The sequence below is a fragment of the Mixophyes fleayi genome, chromosome 6, assembly GCF_038048845.1.
Source record: "Mixophyes fleayi isolate aMixFle1 chromosome 6, aMixFle1.hap1, whole genome shotgun sequence".
Taxonomy (NCBI): domain Eukaryota; kingdom Metazoa; phylum Chordata; class Amphibia; order Anura; family Limnodynastidae; genus Mixophyes; species Mixophyes fleayi.
In genome coordinates this window covers 202268182-202281580 of record NC_134407.1, presented here as the reverse complement: position 1 = coordinate 202281580, position 13399 = coordinate 202268182, and the positions used below count along the sequence as shown (strand labels likewise).

Below are 13399 nucleotides of genomic sequence, written 5' to 3'. Positions count from 1 at the left end.
ACTACTCCAGGAAATAAGATTCTCATGTGATCCTTAATTGAGAAAATAACATGTGTTTGTATTTAATTTATTTTATATGGAAAATGCGACGTTTAATATTTATTAAGAAGAGTCGACAATATTCTCTCTTGTGTACAAAACACTTAATTACGTTATTATATTGTGTACAAACACATCAATAAAATTGCTCTGAAACATTCCTACTAAAGGATAGTTTAAAGGATTACTAATACTTCTCTTCACACAATCTGAGATATGTGACGAAACATCATGCTTAGGAAATATCGTCAAAGCTTAATCTGATGAATGAATGTGTACAACATGTCGACCCTTCTATAACTGTTTAGGAAAATTATGTATATCGTTCTTTTTTTCTGTGACTGAAAGAGGAGGTTTCTGCTCTACTGTCATTTAAGTTTTCACTTACAGAAATGCGTAATCATCATCACCATTTATTTATATAGCGCCACTGATCCCGCAGGGCTGTACAAAGAACTCACTCACATCAGTCCCTGCCCTATTGGAGCTTACAGTCTAAATTCCCTAATGCACACAGACAGAGAGAGAGTCTCTAGGGTCAATTTTGATAGCAGCCAATTAATCTACTAGTATGTTTTTGGAGTGTGGGAGGAAACCGGAGCACCCGGAGGAAACCCACGCAAACACGGGAAGAACATACAAACTCTTTACAGATAAGGCCATGGTCAGGAATTGAACTCATGACCCCAGCGCTGTCAGGCAGAAGTGCTAACCACTTCGCCACTGTGCTGCCCAATCAGTACTAATGCATGAGGGGTGGGAATGAAGACCATTGATACTTCAAATGTATTTATTTTGTGTGACCGGCAATCCTGTTAACTCCACTTTAGAGATCACAGCTACAGAATTCACTGATAGGGTTGAAGCAATTTTCTCCCTGTATTGAAGCTATATGTGGAAATCTTAGAGGCACAGTCATGCGTGTGAAAAGTATTTTGTTACCCCATTACGATGCCTAGATGTGATTTTTTTTTAATTTATGCAACTTCTGAGTGTTTTGTCCATGATCAGCACTTCCATCCTGTGGTTGTATCCTCTCTTTGTACGGATCTCACTTGCGCAACTGGCAGAATTCTATTTCAGTACAGGAACAGGAAGTAGCGTGGGTGACCACAAAGTGAGCAATCTCTTGTCATTGACCACTGCTTCTATCTAGAGAAATATGTCTGACACTGAGCTTCTGGACTATCCCGGTAGCAGAATTCTGTGTACACAAAGCTCAGTCAGTCAGTGATATTGATGTTTTCCAGAAGCAGGTGAAAAAGGAGGTTAGCTCTATCTTACGGCCCCAGGAAAAGGATTTCAAGTTGAAGGAAGAAAGACAGTTAGATGATTGTCAAATTTACGGATTTGACCATGAGTCCAAAGAGCAAGGGGGTTAATGTAGTAATAATGTCCTAAGACTAGTATTAATAAGTCCATAATAATCCCTTGTGATATGGGACTCTAATAAGTGAAATGAGATCCACTTGTATAACCCTACCACATGCATTATCCAATGCAGATTTAGAATAATATTTTATAGTTTCAACTCATCTGTTTTCTTCTTGAATGTCTTGATAATAACGCACTGATCATAAAGGATACTAATGATGACAGCGACGTATGCAGGTAAAGAAAATTGAGCTCAACACACCCAAAATGTGTTGTAAATCTCATATTAATTGATAAAATCAAGAAAAGTAGCAAATTCATCAAATTCTTTTTGATTACCATCCCAAAACCAGTATAATGTAATCTATGAACCAGACCCCTTGAGCTATGAAATAAACAGATTACATATATAGAAAATATACCATCCTATTCGCACGTTCTTAAAACATGCTGGCATATGTGGGTGCCACAGGAGTCCCCATTGACGTGCTAATCCAATCCTACAGCAATTGCCATCAAAAATAAGAAAAATTATGTGTAAGTAACGAATTGCAATCATTCCAAAGGAAAAAGTTGAAACGGGTCCAAATCTGTAGTGTTCAACAGCCTTAAAAGCATCACCAGGACAAATATTACTATACAATGAAACCTATTAAGCCTGTGAAAGTGACGTCAGGCATAGGAAATCACTGAAAAGCTTAAAAACGTCATTTGTATCCTTAAAATAGGAGAGGAATGTCTCCATCATAGAGCATCATTAAAAATCCAGAAACACATGAGTACATTACTGAAGCCTTAACAGCAGATACAACGGGTCGTATGGGTGGATCCACTGACTCTTTTTGATAAATAGTACCAAACAGGAATTTTAGGATGTTATGATTTTAAAACAAACTGGTAGGTTCCCCTCAAAAATAAAAATCTTGCTTCACACACCATGGAAGGGTGGGTAATAAAAAAAGTGTTATCATCATCAGCTATTTATATAACGCCACTAATTCCGCAGCGCTATACAGAGAACGCGCTTATATCAGCCCTTACCCCATTGGAGCTTACATTTTAAATTCCCAAACACATTCACCCACAAAGACAGAGAGAAACTAGGGTCAATTTGATAGCAGCCAAATAACCTACTAGTATGTTTTTGGAGTGTGGGAGGAAACCGGATCACCTGGAGGAAACCCACGGAAACATGGGGGAGAACATATAAACTCCACTCAGATAAGACACAAGTTGGGAATCAAACTCATGACCCTTTAAGGACCATCCCTACAGCCCCACCAACAGATTGTCAAAATGAATCTCTTTAATACAAAAATGTTTTGGACTATCATACATAATAATGTTATGTGTATTTAAATCCCTAAAACTTTGTTGGACATTGTGGTAATTTTCATTGTGTACATTAATTCATATACTGTGATCGAGATGTTTGGTTTATGTAATTCATGCCACTCACACCAAATATTTTATATAATAGAGAGTGTGGGAGAACATATCTGTACTAAACAAAAAAAAATAAAAAAATTATACCAGACTTAATATAATTGAGCATTTTGATTTGATAGATTTGGGGCACAAAACTGCCTCCATGTTTATGAGCCTTCAACATGTCCCTGTTCCCAGAAGAGGTCGAGATATTAATGCTGTTAAATGAGAGGAAGATTGGATAATTAGATTGGGAGCAAATGGTCCTTGTAGTTTGATTTGAATAAGAAATATAATTTTTGTGTGATATTGTGTTCTACGGCTGAATATAAGTATATGGAGAGAATTCAATTGGTTGCAATGTTCTGAGGAACATTGCGGCCGTGGGATTTTTACAGAAATCTCAGCTGATTTTTCCTCGCACTTCATAGAGATAGTAACGGTAAAAATGCGCAGCGGAACATCGTGACTCATTTAATTCCCCCTACATGTCTTATTTCTAGCTGTGCATGGATATTCTTTTTCTTACTACCTGAGAGCCTCAGGACATTGTCACTACAACAGGCTACAATTAATGTTATTTAGGTAATGCAAAGGGGATAAAAACTTTACCCATATGCTGAAATTTCTTAGAGCGGTGGTTTCAAAGTGTGCGCCGCGGCACCCCTGGGAGCTGCGACGCTATCACAGGGGTGCCGCCGAGGCCAGGAAATAAAAAAAATACTTACCAATCCGACGGCGCCCAGGACCCTGCATCCTCCTCACTTCTCATTGATTATGTCAGGCGTGATGTCATCACGCCCGACATATTCAGTGAGGAGCTCAGGGAGCTCCGAGCTGAAATTCAGTGAGTAATTACTGTATTAACGGTAATATTTTTCGAGCGCTCGTTTTCCAGGGATCTCGCTAACAATTGAATACCCCCCTTAATATTAGTTGTAAATTATTCTTTGACAGAAATATAATTGAAAAAAAATATATAAAAATATTCTTTTCTCTTGGATTTATGTGTATTATTTTTGCAAACAACTTACTAAGTATTTCTGTGCTGACCTAAATACTATTTTGACCCAATTACTTATAAAACGGGACTGCTTGGTAATTATTTTGGATGGGTGCCTTCAAAAAATTAAGGAGACTCTAAGGGTGCCGCAAACTGTAAAAGTTTGGGAACCACTGTCTTAGAGCCACTGCTGTCTGCTGAGTGGCAAGCCACCAAATGCGAAGATTCCACTAGCCATGATTGGCTCAAAGCTTTGTTGAAATACATCCACTCATTCTAGATTGTAAACTCTCACAAGCAGTGACGCCCTCTCTACAATCTGTCACATGTTGGCATGTTCTCCATCAACCTCTTATTCTCTGTCTAGGTATGATTTATTTTGCGTATGATTTGTTGTACTGACTGTCTGGAGCTACGTAGTTTAAACGTAGCGGCTGGGGAAAAAATGTGACATTTCAGGTCCAGCGCGCAGGGTGTTCAAGGACATTACCAGGAAAAAGATGTTATAACCTTTAACTGTTATACAACACATGTGACAGGATAATAGGCAACTATTCTAAGAAAAGGGAAATACATTCTGTGACGCTATGAATTTCAGAGAGTTAATCTGGAAATTCTGCAAATCTCTGTGCTCCTGTAAGTATGACTACAACTCTGTGTAATATCTGTGTGTTCACTACCAGGGTATAATAAGGATTATTGCTGGGCACTACAATATGAAGAAATATACTCTGGGAATAATATACCGACACCTATCAGTGCAATCTATAGGGCAAAACAGTGGACAGATCTCTTGTGCTATGAATAAATTAATATTTGCACCTATGGTAGTAAACCCTTCCATCAGTTCTGCTAGTCACAGGACCTCATTTACAAAGCACAAGAACCTCAATTTGTGCATGTGCAGGGGCTGATCAACCAATAGGCTGATCAGGCTGCAGCCTGGGGCGCTGGGTCCGGGGGGGGCGGCGGGGCGCAGCGTCGGCACACAGAAAGATTTTTTTTTTCATTCTATTTCTCATGCTTTTGTTTTCCAAACCTACTCACTTATCGGGCCGCCCCTGGTCTCAAGGGGAGGCCCCCGAGTCAGCGTATCACTAACCATCACTCCAGGCATTCCCCAATCATCCAGATAGACAGCAGCTAACAGCAAATCAGACGCTGTTAGCTGTCAGGCAGTCCGGACCCGGTGCGCTGTTTAGTGTGGTCATGTGAGATTTTAACATCTCACGTGACCACACTAAACAGACCGCACCCGCACTGCAAGAAGGAAGGAGCGTCGCACGGGACAGAAGAGGACCAGTCCGGCAGTGCTGCGGGGGCATCGTTGTTATTAATTCTCTATGGGGGGGATCATGACTCAGGGGGAGGGGGAATAGGCTGCAGGGGCATCATTATTATTAATTGTCTATTGAGGGGGGGGAAGATCATGACTCGGGGGGGGGGGGAATAGGCTGCAGGGCATCGTTATTATTGTCTATGTAGGTGGGGGGATCATGACTCATTATTATTGTCTATTGAGGGGGGAGGAGATCATGACTCATGTTGGGGTGGAAAATAGACTACAGTGGCAACAATATTATTAATTGTCTAGGAGGGGCGGAGATCATGACTCAGGGGGGGATCATGATTCAGGGGTGGAGGGGAGGGAATCATGACTCGGGTGGGGGGGGGATAGGCTGCAGGGGCATCAAAATTATTAATTGGCTAAGGGGAAGTTAATTAGCTGACTGTCAGGGGTTGGTAGATGTCCGTATATGTCTTTAAATAATTTTCATATATTTTATTGCCTATATGTGCCTGTACTAGGGGGTAGTTTTATTTTGTCATAATGGAGTGTTGTGTTTGAATCATTCAGGGTTTGTTAACATTTTGCATTATAATAAAATTTTTACACATTTTCAATACAGGACTCCATGGTTCCAGAAGCCAACTGACAATAATGCTTCAAGAACAAGCAAGAGAGAACATCAGGTAGTTTACGCTGCAAGATCAGCTAAGAGAGAACGGCGCAATTTGTTTAACTTTGAATGTGTAATTCATACTTACCTACTTTTGCGCAGTTCTTTCCGAGAGAGGGGCGTGACCGGAGGTCCGTGAGACCGACCCGAATTTCGGGAGTCTCCCGGACATTCCGGGAGAGTTGGCAAGTATGGTGTAATTTTACTGCAGTGACATTTTAATGTGTTTGCAGAGATTCATTAAGTAAAGTAAGTAAAAAAATGAGTACATTTTCTCCAGCACAAACCATGTTACAATGCAAGAGGTGCATATTAGTTTATTATTTTGCACCTAAGTTAAATACTGGCTGTTGTGTAGCACACAAATATTTTTATATTTACACTGCAATTTAAAGTTGATCTAGGACATGCCCTACCCTAAATATAAATCTGTCTCCAGATTTTAATTTACACCCCCCTTCAATGCAACATGGTTTTGCCCATGTGCAAAGTTACAATTTTTTGTGATTTTCTTTCCTTAATGAATCAGGCCCTGTGTGTTTTTATGTATTAATTAATATTTTACAATTTTATGCATATTTTATATATATACGGTATATATATATATATATATATATATATATATATATATACTGTTTGATTTAATGAAAGGTGTGTTTTTGAAATGGTCGAAGGTCGGACTTTTGACATTTACACTTTTGCACTGTACGAAAAACCAGGTATGTTTGTGCAAATTTCTGCACATTACGTTACTTTTGTAGTGATCATTTTTAGAGTGTCTCACAGATTGTTGGATTAATCTGAGCACAGGCAGGTTAACTAATGTTGATTATTATTTATGTTACAATAAAATGCAGGCTACAACTTTATTACATCAACAGAATGAAATAGCCAGGATACTGATCCTAAAGGAAATATCTATTTAATGTAGAACAGCACTGACCAGGAAATATCCATCTAGTCCAGAACAGAACTGACCAGGAAACATTCCTCTAGTCTACTGTAGAACAGCACTGACCAGGAAACATTCCTCTAGTCTACTGTAGAACAGCACCGACCAGGAAACATCCCTCTAGTCTACTGTAGAACAGCACTGACCAGGAAACATCCTTCTAGTCTACTGTAGAACAGCACCGACCAGGCAGGAAACATTCCTCTAGTCTACTGTAGAACAGCACTGACCAGGAAACATCCTTCTAGTCTACTGTAGAACAGCACCGACCAGGCAGGAAACATCCTTCTAGTCTACTGTAGAACAGCACTGATCAGGAAACATTCCTCTAGTCTACTGTAGAACAGCACTGATCAGGAAACATTCCTCTAGTCTACTGTAGAACAGCACTGACCAGGAAACATTCCTCTAGTCTACTGTAGAACAGCACCGACCAGGAAACATTCCTCTAGTCTACTGTAGAACAGCACCGACCAGGAAACATTCCTCTAGTCTACTGTAGAACAGCACCGACCAGGAAACATTCCTCTAGTCTACTGTAGAACAGTACTGACCAGGAAACATTTCTCTAGTCTACTGTAGAACAGCACTGACCAGGAAACATTCCTCTAGTCTACTGTAGAACAGTACTGACCAGGAAACATTCCTCTAGTCTACTGTAGAACAGCACTGACCAGGCAGGAAACATTCCTCTAGTCTACTGTAGAACAGCACCGACCAGGAAACATTCCTCTAGTCTACTGTAGAACAGCACCGACCAGGAAACATTCCTCTAGTCTACTGTAGAACAGAACTGACCAGGAAACATTCCTCTAGTCTACTGTAGAACAGTACTGACCAGGAAACATTCCTCTAGTCTACTGTAGAACAGCACTGACCAGGCAGGAAACATTCCTCTAGTCTACTGTAGAACAGCACCGACCAGGAAACATTCCTCTAGTCTACTGTAGAACAGCACTGACCAGGAAACATTCCTCTAGTGTAGAACAGCACCGACCAGGAAACATTCCTCTAGTGTAGAACAGCACCGACCAGGAAACATTCCTCTAGTGTAGAACAGCACCGACCAGGAAACATTCCTCTAGTCTACTGTAGAACAGCACTGACCAGGAAACATTCCTCTAGTGTAGAACAGCACCGACCAGGAAACATTCCTCTACTGTAGAACAGGACCGATCAGGAAACATCCATCTAATCTAGAACGGCACTGACCCGAAAATATCTATTTTTTTTAATTTGTTTTCAAACTGTTTATTGTACAGGTTTTATACAATACAATAACATACGTTGTCAAATATCTCAACAATGCACTGTAGAAATACATTTTCAAATTGTATAAGGGGGAAAAAGAATTTAAAAGACGGGAGGGAATTGGGGGGGGGGGGGGGGAGGAGAGTGGACAGCGAGATACATCCTTTATAACTCCAGACATTTAGACTCAACGCACACTCTTACATTCATCATCAACCCTTTTTCATAACAATGACATTTTTATAACATCACACTATGACCACGCTCAATTTACAATTAGATTGAAGATTAAGAATAAGAATAAGATTTAGGATGGGCTAGTTTAGGATTAGAAGTAGAATTAGATATCCGCTTGTAAATGGTACCAAAAACAAAGAAAAAAGAAGACCAGTCATTGCATTTGCTCCAGACACACAGTAAAAGTAGCACTTATAAAACAGATAATACAGGTCAGGATTATGCACAACTCAGGGCTAAAAACTTTCCCAAACTAAGGCACCTTAAAGCTGCCTCATCAGTGACCACTTGGTACCTTCAAAAACTTTCATAAGGAAATATCTATTTAATGTAGAACAGCACTAACCAGGAAATATCTCTTTAATGTAGAACTGCACTAATCAGGAAATATCTCTTTAATGTAGAACAGCACTAACCAGGAAATATCTATTTAATGTAGAACAGCACTAACCAGGAAATATCTATTTAATGTAGAACAGCACTAACCAGGAAATATCTATTTAATGTAGAACAGCACTAACCAGGAAATATCTATTTAATGTAGAACTGCACTAACCAGGAAATATCCATCTAGTCTAGAACAGCACTGACCAGGAAATAACCATCTAGTCTAGAACAGCACTGACCAGGAAATAACCATCTAGTCTAGAACAGCACTGACCAGGAAATAACCATCTAGTCTAGAACAGCACTGACCAGGAAATATCCATCTAGTCTAGAACAGCACTGACCAGGAAATATCCATCTAGTCTAGAACAGCACTGACCAGGAAATATCCATCTAGTCTAGAACAGCACTGACCAGGAAATATCCATCTAGTCTAGAACAGCACTGACCAGGAAATATCCATCTAGTCTAGAACAGCACTGACCAGGAAATATCCATCTAGTCTAGAACAGCACTGACCAGGAAATATCCATCTAGTCTTGAACAGCACTGACCAGGAAATATCCATCTAGTCTAGAACAGCACTGACCAGGAAATATCCATCTAGTCTAGAACAGCACTGACCAGGAAATATCAACACTAGTCTAGAATGAACATTGTCTGGAGAATAATTGTATATTTTAAAACTGGCACTGCCCACATATAATCCTTGACTCTCATACACACACTGTCTCGACAATAATGATCACTCCTAAAATGGGACTCTCCAGAAAAAAAAGCTTTGAATCTAGAGTGGCAAATATTTTAAATATAATAAACCATAATATCGCATCTCCTAGTATGTAATATGTAAAGTGTCTCTGTATCAGATACTATGTAATCTTTCTATTATTCTGATACTATACAATATGTAACACATCTATTATACTATGTAATATTTAACACATTTCTGATACTATGTAATATGTAAAGTATCTCTGTATCAGATACTATGTAATCTTTCTATTATTCTGATACTATACAATATGTAACACATCTATTATACTATGTAATATGTAAAGTGTCTCTGTGTCAGATACTATGTAATCTGTCTATTATTCTGATACTTTATAATATGTAACATATCTCTTATACTATACAATATGTAACACATCTCTTATACTAAGTAATATGTAAAGTGTCTCTGTGTCAGATACTATGTAATCTGTCTATTATTCTGATACTATATAATATGTAACACATCTCTTATACTATATAATATGTAACACATCTCTTATACTATACAATATGTAACACATCTCTTATACTAAGTAATATGTAAAGTGTCTCTGTGTCAGATACTATGTAATCTGTCTATTATTCTGATAATATACAATATGTAACACATCTCTTATACTATATAATATGTAACACATCTCTTATACTATACAATATGTAACACATCTCTTATACTATATAATATGTAACACATCTCTTATACTATACAATATGTAACACATCTCTTATACTATATAATATGTAACACATCTCTTATACTATACAATATGTAACACATCTCTTATACTAAGTAATATGTAAAGTGTCTCTGTGTCAGATACTATGTAATCTGTCTATTATTCTGATAATATACAATATGTAACACATCTCTTATACTATACAATATGTAACACATCTCTTATACTATATAATATGTAACACATCTCTTATACTATACAATATGTAACACATCTCTTATACTATACAATATGTAACACATCTCTTATACTAAGTAATATGTAAAGTGTCTCTGTGTCAGATACTATGTAATCTGTCTATTATTCTGATACTTTATAATATGTAACACATCTCTTATACTATACAATATGTAACACATCTCTTATACTATGTAATATTTAACACATTTCTGATACTATGTAATATGTAAAGTATCTCTGTATCAGATACTATGTAATCCTTCTATTATTCTGATACTATACAATATGTAACACATCTATTATACTATGTAATATGTAAAGTGTCTCTGTGTCAGATACTATGTAATCTGTCTATTATTCTGATACTTTATAATATGTAACACATCTCTTATACTATACAATATGTAACACATCTCTTATACTAAGTAATATGTAAAGTGTCTCTGTGTCAGATACTATGTAATCTGTCTATTATTCTGATACTATATAATATGTAACACATCTCTTATACTATATAATATGTAACACATCTCTTATACTATATAATATGTAACACATCTCTTATACTATACAATATGTAACACATCTCTTATACTAAGTAATATGTAAAGTGTCTCTGTGTCAGATACTATGTAATCTGTCTATTATTCTGATAATATACAATATGTAACACATCTCTTATACTATACAATATGTAACACATCTCTTATACTATATAATATGTAACACATCTCTTATACTATACAATATGTAACACATCTCTTATACTATATAATATGTAACACATCTCTTATACTATACAATATGTAACACATCTCTTATACTAAGTAATATGTAAAGTGTCTCTGTGTCAGATACTATGTAATCTGTCTATTATTCTGATAATATACAATATGTAACACATCTCTTATACTATACAATATGTAACACATCTCTTATACTATATAATATGTAACATCTCTTATACTATACAATATGTAACACATCTCTTATACTATACAATATGTAACACATCTCTTATACTATATAATATGTAACACATCTCTTATACTATACAATATGTAACATCTCTTATACTATATAATATGTAACACATCTCTTATACTATGTAATATGTAAAGTGTCTCTGCGTCAGATACTATGTAATCTGTCTATTATTCTGATAATATACAATATGTAACACATCTCTTATACTATGTAATATGTAACACATCTCTTATACTATGTAATATGTAACACATCTCTTATACTATGTAATATGTAACACATCTATTATACTATGTAATATGTAATACATTTCTGTTACTATGTAATATGTAAAGTGTCTCTGTATCAGATACTATGTAATCTGTCTATTATTCTGATACTATACAATATGTAACACAACATCTATTATACTATGTAATATGTAAAGTGTCTCTGTGTCATATACTATGTAATCTGTCTATTATTATGATACTTTATAATATGTAACACATCTTTGATACTATGTAATATGTCTCTGATTCTAAGTGATATGTTTATATATGTGATACTATGAAATCTGTAACATATCTATGTATTTTATAATATGTAATGTGCAATGTGTCTGTGATTCTGATGCTATGTAATATGTATGCAGTGTTTCTGTATCGAATACAATGTAATGTGTCTCTAATATTCTCTAATTATTACTATGTGATATTTAATGTGTCTCTAATTTATAGATTGAGTAATATGAACCATGTCGCTGTATCTGTTGCTATGCATTGTGTAGGGGATGAAGGGAACAAGTGGAGGGAGATAAGGTATTTGAGAAAGAAACAATAGAATTGAACATTAAAGGTAAAATGAGGAGGTAGAAGTTCATAAAATAGTGGTTGTTACATGTAAAAGTCTCCCAGTGAAGGTGGTAGACATACGTTATAGTATAATAGTACTGGACATTATACTGTTTCCTCACCTGGCTTGCCGCAGTCCGCACAATGTGAATTCTCTGGCAGTTTCAGCAGTTCCAGAATGTTGCGATAAGACATCCCGAATCACTGAACAGTTAACACAAGTATGGGAGAAGCAGAGATGCCTCTTGGCTATCTGTACGCTAGCAGTCCTCTCATCTGGAGAAATGAAAAGTCAGCTGTACACACGGGACTCACTGGGAGCTGAAAACCAGAAGTTAAAGTGTCTGTCTGTATGTGAAACCACTCCCCTGAGCTCTACACACAAGCAGGCAGTCCTCATCTCTGCGTGCAATTCCCCTTTTTCTAGGTCACTGACGAGCCAGCTCAGAGTCTAATTCACTACCAGTTCTGGTGCCGCTTGTCACTCATTCAGGAGTTTGCAAATATAGATTACTTGCCTGTACTGCTGAGCTGCTCCACAGCCTGTACTGTGTCAAGGAATTACAAGATAGACTGATCCAAAACAGCCTCACTCACCAGCTATCACTTACATGTCACCACTTACACTGACATGCTATTACTCACTAGCCTCACTCACCTGCCAGTACTCACACTTGACCTGCCATTGCAAACCAGCTATCAGTCACTTGCCATCACTGAGCAGGTTAAACAGCAAAAACTGATGAATATGGCGGTTTCACCTATGTTCTTCCTCTTATATTTACAGGAATGCTATCAAATATCTTTCCACTAATAGGATGAACTAACAACCTGACTGCTACTTACTGTAATATAAACATAGAAAGTAACGTATCAGCTATTGCTTTTATAAACATTAAAGCAGCAATCCTACATAGATTGATTTTTTCTTCAAGTTAAGTAACTTTTAAGCAAGCATCCAATAGTAATTTTTTTTCGCTATCCTACAAATCATTATCTCCTTTTCAAAAACTGTTTAACAAACAACAACAGTGCTAGACAGACACAGGCTCACAGCAAGTCATGTGATAGCAGAGGGGAGAAAAGGAGGATGTCACTGTGCAGACAGAGCTCAGAGGGGCATTCCTAAGCCTCTCTGCTCACTACGCTATGTGACTGTGGTTGCCATGGTAGTACAGAATCATGCTTATCTGTACCCATTGCTCTGTATGTGTTTATCTAATTTTGCTGCATGATCTATGTACTGCCCTGTG

General features: G+C 37.2%; 1 protein-coding gene across 1 annotated transcript in view; it reads right to left on the bottom strand.

The window, feature by feature from the left end:
• The window catches only part of ADAP2 (ArfGAP with dual PH domains 2), a 40560-nt gene extending 28068 nt beyond the window's left edge, over nucleotides 1–12492 (bottom strand). The window contains exon 1 of the mRNA XM_075178079.1: nucleotides 12269–12492. Coding sequence (XP_075034180.1) covers nucleotides 12269–12341 — 73 coding nt within the window. The 5' untranslated portion in view covers nucleotides 12342–12492. The remainder of the gene's footprint in view (nucleotides 1–12268) is intronic.
• Nucleotides 12493–13399: the final 907 nt, after the last annotated feature.